At 43.9% G+C, this 10,093-nt stretch overlaps 1 protein-coding gene across 4 annotated transcripts in view; it reads right to left on the reverse strand.

Annotated features, from left to right (window-relative positions):
* Nucleotides 1-10,093, reverse strand: part of LOC105991955 (adenosine receptor A3-like) — a 150,143-nt gene that overhangs the window by 7,459 nt on the left and 132,591 nt on the right. For 3 of the 4 annotated variants that reach the window (XM_013024744.1, XM_013024745.1, XM_013024746.1), the window contains exons 1-3: nucleotides 5,205-5,485; nucleotides 4,751-4,857; nucleotides 2,093-2,440 (exon numbers count right to left, since the gene is read on the reverse strand). In XM_013024744.1, coding sequence (XP_012880198.1) covers nucleotides 2,093-2,440; nucleotides 4,751-4,790 — 388 coding nt within the window. In that variant the 5' untranslated portion in view covers nucleotides 4,791-4,857; nucleotides 5,205-5,485. Of the gene's footprint in view, nucleotides 1-2,092; nucleotides 2,441-4,750; nucleotides 4,858-5,204; nucleotides 5,486-10,093 lie in introns of those variants that run through there. The other variant, XM_013024752.1, reaches the window with a different exon arrangement.

Here is a 10,093-nt window from a genome sequence, read left to right on the forward strand (position 1 = left end):
CTACATGTCTAGAACCATGGAGAAGTGACAAGCTGCAAAAAAACATAAAGCCAGCCTGCGCAGGAAAGTTCCTGAGACTCTTATCTCCAAACTACTCAGAAAAAAACCAGAAGAGGCCCTCTGGCTCAAGTGGTAAAGCACTAGCCTTGAGCACAAAGAGGCTCAGGGACAGCACCCAGATCCTGAGATCAAGCCTCAGGACCAGCAAAAAAAAAAAAAAAACACAACAACAAAACAAAACAAAGTTCCCAGAAGCTTTCAACTTAAAATTTTTAATAATTTGCATGCTCTCAGTTAGCTTTTTTTGCTCAAGGCTGGTGCTCTACCACTAGAGCCATACCTCCACTTGTATCTTTTTGCTGGTTAACTGAAGATAAAAATCTCTCAGATTTGTCTGCCTGGGTTGGCTTTGCGCTTCGATTCTCAGATCTCAGCCTACTGTGTCGCAAAGATTATAGGTGTGAGCCACCATCTCCTGGCTAAGTACCCACTTTTCCTTGTAAGGAATTGAGTCTTCCTAGGAGGCCATTAGGAGTGTGGGGTTGTGACCAGAGCCTGCAGGATGACAGCTATATAAGCCAATCAATTGTGACTTCCAACCAGAGCTAACTGAGAAGATCCTCAAATACTCACATGCTCCTTCTGCTGAATGTTGGAAAGTGTGTGAGTGAGAGAGGTGAGGAGGGGGAAGGGAGAGAGAGAGCTGGGGCTTAAACTCAGGGCTTAAGCACTGTCCCTTAACTTTTTGTTCAAGGCAAGCATTCTAGCACTTGAGCCACAGCTCCACTTACGGCTTTTTGGTAGTTAATTGTAAATAAGAGCCTCATGGTCTTTCCTGCTCAGGCTGGCTTTGAACTATGATCATCAGATTGCCTCCTGAGTAGATAGGATTACAGGCATGAGCCACTGACACCTAGATCTGCAAACCTTTTGTACCAGAAAGCCTCTGTGTTTCCTTCAAGCAGTCAGCTCATGGAAGGGCAATATGATAGTTCGTTTCTGCTTCTCATTGTTTCCATTTCTAAAAGCGAACTCCTTTTCTCTTACTATCCAGAGCACAATGCCAATTGAAATTGAGGAGACTCATACTCAGTCCACCTCCCCACCCCCACTCCACATCCCCCACTCCCTCTACTAGAGCCTCATACTATCACATTAGGCCAACTGGAAGCTGAGAGAGAGAGAGAGAGCACACATGCATGCCAGTACTCAGGACTTCACACTGTCACTTGGCTTTTTTGCTGTTTTCTTCCATTCATGCTTCTGCTTTGGTTAGAAGTGACGATCGACTGGCTTAGACAGCTGTCATCCTGTAGACTCTGGTCCCAGCCCCACACTCCTAATGATCTCCTAGGGAAGACTTCCTTACAAGGAAAAGTGAGTGCTTAGCCAGGAGCTGGTGGCTCATGCCTATAATCCTTGCTACACAGGAGGCTAAAATCTGAGGATCGGTGTTCAAAGCCAACCCAGGCAGACAAATCTGAGAGATTCTTATCTTCAGTTAACCACCAAATGATACAAGTGGAGGTATGGCTCTAGTGGTAGAGCAGCAGCTTTGAGCAAAAAAGCTAACGAAGAGCAGGAAACCCAGAGTTTAAACCTTAGTATCACCACACACACACACACACACACACACACACACACACACGCACACACAAAGAGTGCTTGTCAGCTCAACCACAACATTTAATCCATGTAAATTATTAAGATATTTAAGTTGAAAGTGTCTAGACACTTGGGTTTTGTTTTTGTTTTTGCAGTCTCAATCACTTCTTCAAGGCTGATTTCATAAGAACCACAAAGCCTTTCCTTATCACTAACACAAAGATGTCATGTCTGTGAGATCCCACTGGTTTCTCCCAACGTCTGTGGGTCAGACTGCTGTGAAGAAGTTCTGAGAACACCCTAGGGCCCCAGATTCATCAATGACTATCAATGATCATCTTATGGAGGGGGGTGTTACCTCATAGACCTGAGGGGCAACCTGAGTTGGAGATCACTGGCCTCAGTGAATTTTTACATTATCAACAAGCAGCACCCACCACTGTGGGGTTACCCCCCCAAAAAAAAAGATCCCTGAGAGCCTCTTTACCTTTCCCAGACCAGAAGTCATTGGCCTCGTCTTCTGTGTTGTCATTCACAATCAACTCAGTAAAATCCATGTCATCCCTGGCAAAATCTCTCTGGATGCCACACCAGTACCAGCCCATGTCCTCCTTGGTCAGGCAGGACACTGTGACAATGAGTTGGCTTCCTGTGTCCGTCAGGGCCACACGATTGGTGCTGTTGGGGGTGAAGGCAATGATGGTGCAGTAGTCCCGGAAATAACCCCGGCACCAGTATTTAGTGTGGTCTTTATACTGGGCATCATAATTACAGACAGCTGAAGCTGTATCCAGCACAAAGCTTGCTTTGACCTTCTCATCCATGACCATGGCATCTGTGAACACAGAGAGAGACACACACATACATGCAGACAGACAAATGTATATACATGGTTATTTCCAACAATGTATATATATTCTTGACTTCCTTAAGGATAACTATTAAAGAATCAGAGACTGGTTTTCAGCTGTTTGGAGGTGATATGTGTTAGGGGATCCACTGTATTCCCTTAAAAGTCTTAACTTCCCCCTCCCCATCCATATCTCAGAACATGACTGTATTTGGACATAGGACCGTTAGCAAAATAAGTTAAAATTAAACCATTGGGGGTACTCCTTAATCAGATATGATGGTGTCATTATTTAAAAAGAGAGAGATCAACAGACCAACAATGTGGACAGAAGGATGACAATGTATGGCTAGAGCAAGAATGCCACAAACCAAGGAGAGAGGCCTCAGAATGAGAACAACTCTGCAGAAACCTGGATCTTAGGCTTTGTGATGGTTAGTTTTGATTATCAACCTGATTGAATAGTAAAGCACACTTCTGGGTCTTCTTATGAAATTATTTCCAGAGAGGATTGATTAAAGGAGGAAGACTGAACCCATCTTGAATGTGGGGATGCCATCCCACAGGCTGGGGGCCCTGATGGAATTAAAGCAATAATGGAAAAGCCTCGGGATAGGCCTTCCCGTCTCTGCTTCTGGGCTGCCAGAAGGTGAGCAGCTCTGTCCCCCTCCCCCACTCTTCTGCTAAGACATTATGCCTCATTATGGCCCCCAAACAAAGAAGCCAGCCAGTGATGGACTCTGAAACTGTGAGCAAAGTTGATCCTTCTTCTCTAAAATGGTGTCAGACATTTTGTCACAGCAATCACATACTAACATAGGTTTCTAACTTCCATGACTGTAATTAAATGAGCTTCCGTTGTTCAGGCTACTGAACTGTAGTGTTTTATTATAACAGCCTTAGAAAAGCGATGCAGCAATCCAGAAGTACTTTTCTCTAGTCTAAGGATGTATGAATGTAGAGGTAGGGAGCTTTAAAGAGCCTTTGGCTTATCATCAGTAGATCTTCTGTCCCCAGCTCCCCATCCCACCTTGGTAAACTCAAAAAGAAAACGAATGGGTAGACGGCCACCTAGGCTCTTAGCTTCTGAGAGCTAACAGCGTCTATTTCCTCCACACAGGAGCAGCACAGATACCTCTATCACATCAGGATATTGCATAATGAGCAAGATATGCACACCACACCCAGCTTGGCCATGACTAGAAAAGGGACCAAAGAGAAGAGATGAGGCAGAAGAGCTCATCATCTCCTCTTAGCCTTCCAGAGGTGGAGAGGAGGTAGCTCCATCTTATGAAGCAGGTTTACCTCCCACATACCATTTTGTTCTAATCCCACATCCACAGGGCAGATCGTGAGATTCCCCAGTTCCTAGGCATGGATGTTGACCTTGAGGGAGGCAAAGCAACTCTATCGGTAACATAGCTGTGGGGTACTGGAGATATGGTGAGCACAGTCCTCTGAGTCCCATCTTTGGTGTCAGGCAGAAAGGGGACTGTAGTGTCCTATGTCCTCTTATGTCAATACAAACTTATGCAAGGGAAGAACTGAGAGGAGAGGGGGAACTGGGAGAAACTGAAGGAGAAAATGTAGAACTTTCTTTTTAGCCAAGGACTTCAAATTCCCCACAAGCTTTTATCTGAGATAAAAACAAAGACTAAAAAAGACCTCTTTTGTTTTCTTTTCTTTTTGTCAGTCGTGGGGCAGCTCAAGGCGAGCCCCCTACCACTTGAGCCACAGTGCCACTTCTGCCTTTTTCTGTTTATGTGGTGCTGAGGAACCAAACCCAGGGCCTCATGCATTCGAGGCAAGCATTTACCACTGGGCCACCTTCCCAGTCCCCAAAGGGCCTATTTTCAACACCAGGAAATGGAAACAAAGGGCTTTCTCTTCATTATTGTTTTTGTTTTATTCTCTTTTTTGTCTTGTTTGTTCATTTATCTGTCTTTGGAAGGGTAAAGGGAAAGCAGAAATGGAGGGACAAAGAGAGAACAAATGTAGCAGTGGTATTCACTAGACACTATGTTGAAATAACTTGTGGGTGGAGATGGAAGGGAAAAAGTGACATTTTCCAAAAAGAAATGGACTCACTACCTGACTTATGAAATAATAACCTCTTTGTATATCACCCTTATTATAACAATTTAAATTTTTTAAAGGGCCTATTTTTCACCATCCACCCTGCTTAGGGAGTATACATCAATAAGCAGGAACTCCATGTAGGAGAGAAGAAAACTACCAGCTGGGTGGGAATGTCAATAGCTTAGAGCACCAAGACATTCCTTCCCCACATCTTACCTGAAAAGAGAGCCAAGGAGAGCAGAATGAAGAGCCCCATGAGGCGAATGAAGGGGACCTTCCACTGGAAAGATTGGAAGACCCGAGTTATCTCAGGAATCCTGGAACTGTTTAAGGGAAACAGATATGTTTGAACTTAAGATGGAGTTACACTGTTGTGAGAAACCCATGTAGAAGGAAATGGCCAGTTATCCTAAGCAGTACTGTTGTGTGTAGCTGTCCAGGTTGCACACTGCACAAGAGTACTTCTTGAAAGGGGCGTCGTTCATGGACATAAACTTACTTACGGGACAACTGAGAATATCTGAGCTTCCCATAAGAGCCCCAAACAGCAGGGAAGATCTCCTTCCTGAATAAACCCACAGTGGCCACATAGACGTTTTAGACACTAGCAGGATGTACACACATGCCCCCCCTGGCACACGTTCAGGTGTGCAATGGTGCCCTGTCTTACCAATGGCTCAGGTACCGTCTTCCATCATGCTTAGAGACCCAACTCCCATTCAGATGGAAAGAATCCCAGCAGAGAAATCCCTAATTCAATGTGGAAGCCGCAGCAACACCCAGGGAGTGTGGTATGGTGAAACACACCAGCTGCTGCTTCAACATGAGCCTGTAATACAGACCATGTAAGTTTTGGGTATCAGAAGGTACAATTGTTGTTTCCAGAAAGCTTTCCCAGGTAGCATTCAGACCAGTCAAGAAGGGCTGCCCCTGCTGTTGCTGTAAGTTAAGGTCTCCTGGTTCGTGTGTTCTGACCACTAGCTTCAAAAGTTTGAATTCTCAAATCACCTTAAATTCTTGCTACTTATCAGAACCCAGAGATAGCACTTCCCATATTAAGGGCAGATGTGTTTTTCTAGATTGCAAAATAATGTTCTCTCTTGAGAAACAGTAGTTTCCTTTTTAGTGTGTGTGCTTGCTTCCACAGCACACATTCTAAAATTGGATTCGTAAACAGAAAGGGGAGCCATCCCATAATTCACATCAGTTCAGCAGACTGACCAGCAGCAAGCTTGCTTGCATCATAACAGGTGTATGCTTACATTGTTGCATTTATTCCTCATCAAAATCTCTTCTATTTGGGTATTGGTGGCTCATATCTGTAATCCTAGTTACTCAGAAGGCCAAGAACTGTGGGTTTGAAGCCAGCCCCCACAGAAGAATCTATGAGACTCTTATTTCCAATTAAACACACACACAAAAGCCAGAAGTAGAGCTGTGGCTCAAGTAGTAGAGTACTAGCCTTGAGTATAAAAGGTCAGGGACAGTGCCCCAGGCCCTGAGTTCAAGCCCCAAGGACTGGCACAAAAAAATAAATAAGTACTCTCTCCTCTGAAGGAGAACCTATAAGATGAGGCCTTAGAGACAGAGTGAAAAATTGCAATACATGGAACTTACCTTGGTCCTAAGGAAAGCAAACACTTCAGAACTATTCAACAACAACTAGATAGTTGATATTACTATGAAATAATAGTTCCTTTTGATATGTGATAATAGTATTATTGTAGTTCTCAAGATGGGTCTTGGGGACCTGCTTGTATGTATCTGAGACTAAATTGGGGCTGTCCTGTATGATCAATGAAATATGGCAGAAATGATGGTGTGTGTGCATTCAGAGGTGGGGTCATAAAAGGTGTGCAACTTTACCCTAGCTTCTTGTACTATTTCCTCTTGGGAAAGTAGGCTAGCACGTTGTGAGAGCTCTCAAGCCATTGGAAAGATCCATGGGAAAAGAATCACCTTGCTACACATGCAAGAGCCACCTTGGAGGTGGATCCTTGGGCCCCAGTCAGGCCTTTAGGTAACTGCAGATCTTGTAAGCTTGTAAGAGACCTTGGGCATGAACTACCCTAACAAGATGTACCCTGAGTTCCTAGCCCATGGAAAACACAGGAGAAAAAAAAAGCTTGTTGTCTTAAGCTTCAGAGGTTTGGGATGACTTGTTATACAGCACTGGAAAACCAATACAGACTGTGTGGTCATACTTGTTAAAAAACAAAACAAAGCCTGGTGTCGGTGGCTCATGCCTGTAATCCTAGCTACTCAGGAGGCTGAGATCTGAGGATCACAGTTCAAAGCCAGCCCAGGCAGGAAAGTCTGTGAAACTCTTTTTTTTTTTTTGTCTGGTTGTGGGGCCTGAACTCTGGGCCTAAGCACTGTCCCTCAGCTCTTCAGCTCAAGGCTAGTGCCCTACCACTTGAGCCACAGCGCCACTTCCAGCTTTTTTCTTTTTGCTTATGTGGTGCTGAGGAATCGAACCCAGGGCCTCAGGCATGCAAGGCAAACACTCTACCACTGAGCCAACTTCCCAGCCCCGAGTCTGTGAAACTCTTATCTCCAATAAACCACCAGATTACCAGAAGTGGCACTCTGGCTCAAGCAGTAGAGAGCTAGCTTTGAGCTGAAGAGCTGAGGGACAGCACCCAGACCCAGAGTTCAAGCTCCATGACTGACACACACACACACACACACACACACAAACCAACAACAACAGTGCTATATCTGGGCATGGTGGTCTACACCTATAATCCCAGAATATAGGAGGCAGAGGAAGGAAGATAGAGTCCAAGGCCAATCTCAGATATATAGGGAGGCCATATCTCAAGAAAACAAACAAATAAAATCAATCCTTGTCTTGGTCAATGCTGGATGCGAAACATTAGGGAATGCTTCATAAAACCAAAGAAAAGGCCAGCAGAAAGAAAAAAGGATTATGCACAGAGAGACAAAATCAGCAAAGCATCCAACACGTGGAAAAGTAAACTTCTAAAGCAAATTAAGAGCCAGGCATCAGTGACTTAAGCCTGTAATCCAAGTTATTCACAGGAGACTGAAATCTGAGGATCTCAGTTCAAAGCTAGCCCAGACATACAAACTGAAAGACTCTTCTCCCCAATAAACCAATAAAAAGCTGGGAGTGGAGGTGTGGCTTAAGTGGTAGAGCACCAGTTTCAAGCAAAAAAAGAGCTGAAGGAGAGAAACCCTGGCCCTGAGTTCAAGTCCCAGTAACAGCACAAAAAAAGAGAGAAACAAACAAAAAACTCCACTTAAGTGGAGATCTTTGTTGACTTGAGTTTCTACATAGACAAAAGTATGACCCAACATATGTCAATAGCCAACACTTGAAATGTAATTAATCAGAAACCGCAAAACTAAGTCCTTATTGGGGGCTTACCATTTTAATCAATCAAATATGTTTTATTTGCCTGTTTCCATGAACATCTTATAAAAGTCCCCAGAACCCCCAGACCCTCCCACAAATTCTCAGTGTAGAGCTAAACTACTTGTGGTCTGGTGCTACTGAACCCACAAATCATTGACTGCTGAAATAAACTTGTTAACATTTTAGTACACCTAGAGGATTTGGTTTGTTTCTTGAAATGAAATGTCCAGGCTGGTCTCAAACCCACAGTGTTTGAATACAGTTGAGTTGAGTCGGAGTTTTGGAGTTGAGTTGAGCTGAGCAGAGTTGACTTGGTAAGTAGCTGGGATTATAGGCATGGCCCACCATACCCAACTTCCAAGTTTATCTTGTAACACCCCTGTAAAACTTTCCTTACTGTTGTGCCTTGCTGTGAGCCAAATGCCAGTGCCAGAGGCTAATCCTCTTGCCACAGCAAGCACAGATTAAGTAGTCTCTGCTTCTTCTTGGTACATTACAGATTTCCACACAACTTAGTAAAACATAATAATAAAGCAATCACTTCATTTAACATCCACCTTTGTGTCTCATCTTCTGTATATGGAGGAGGAGAAAGCTGTCCTCAGATTTGTCTGGGTGGTCTTTTTCAGAGTAAAAGACACTTCCTTTTCTACTTGTTGAAAGGGAGCTAACCAGAAGTGGGGCCATGGGTCAGGGGATTTCTGCCATTGTCATCTGCAAACCTGAGACTTCTAGCCAAACTTCTCACCAATGACTTTTGGTTCATCTTTTTTGAGTTCACTCTCAGTACTTCTCTTGAGCTGGCAGGAGGGGTCCACTTTGCAAAAACAAAACCACACACACACACACACACACACCCTGCAATTCTCTGAAATCCACCAATCCATTAGTCATTGGGGGTGGGTGGGGGTGGTGTGTGGGGAGAACCAGGAGCAGAGAGATAAAAATGTAAATCAATAAGTGAGCTCCCTATGGTTTAGCTCTTCCAGTAACATGGACGGGCCCAGGGCAGTTCTTGACTTGAGGGAAATGGACACTTTAAATCAAGTTCCCCCCCCCCAAAAAAAAAGTCAGGAGCTGAGAGTTGTTATAGCAACTGGGTTAGAGATTGAAAATTAAGAGGTATGGTGTGCAGGAAACTGAGAGCCCCACAGCACTTCCTCTTCCTGTTCCCAAACAGGGCAGAGGTCATGAAACCTTAAAACAAATCCAGGATCTCTTCCTGGAGCTGTGAGTCAACTAACGGTAAAAATGCAATAAAGGAGAAAAGCTTTGAAATTCTTGATTCTTCCTGGGAGAAGAAATAAAGATCCTTTGCTTCTAGGAAATGTTAACATGGGTAAATGTGGTCATCAGGTTGTGGCCTAAGATTGGGTTTAGAATATACTTTTCAGGAATGGTGAAGCCTTCATTTCATACACCTTGTCTTTGTGTAATAGTAATCTCCACTTTGCTACATGGTCTCAGAAGTGAGAATCCACATACAGATGGATAGGCCAAAAAAGAGATGTCACCTTGAGTGTCTGGAGCCACAGTCAATACTTGAATGATGTGACACTCAGCCTTCTCAGTATTCTGATTAATGATCAGTAATAGTAGCTAAAGAAAGCCACAGGATCAACTTGGTTTCCCAACAACCAATGAATGGATCAAATGGATCAAGAAAGTGTGGTAATTATACATAATGGAGTAAGGAAAATGGATGGAGCTTATTACCAATTGTGTTGGGGAGATAAGCTCAGAAAGAGAATTATCAGGTTTTAACTCATATACGCAATTTAGACCTAAAACAAAATTAAAGGACATGATTGTAAAAGAGGGGCTGGTAGGAAGGGAACAAGTAGGAGGAAGGAATGGGAAAGGAGACAGCAATAGGGTGAATTTGTTTTTGGGTCCTGGGGCTTGAACTCAGTACTTGGATGCTGTCCATGAGCTTCTTTCACTCAAGATTAGTTCTCTACCACTTGAGCTGCAGCACCTCCTCTAGCTTTTTTCTAAGTAATTTATTGGAGACAAGAGTCTCATGACCTTAACTGCCTGAGCTGGCTTGGAACCTGAATCCTCAAATCTTAGCCTCCTGAGTAGCAAGGGTTACAGGCGTGAGCCACCAGTGCCTGGCTTAGGGGTGGATATTACCAAAGTATATTGTGTGTGTGTGTGTGTGTGTGTGTGTGTGT

Source organism: Dipodomys ordii, unplaced genomic scaffold (genome assembly GCF_000151885.1).
Source record: "Dipodomys ordii isolate 6190 unplaced genomic scaffold, Dord_2.0 Scaffold78, whole genome shotgun sequence".
In the NCBI taxonomy this organism is placed as follows: domain Eukaryota; kingdom Metazoa; phylum Chordata; class Mammalia; order Rodentia; family Heteromyidae; genus Dipodomys; species Dipodomys ordii.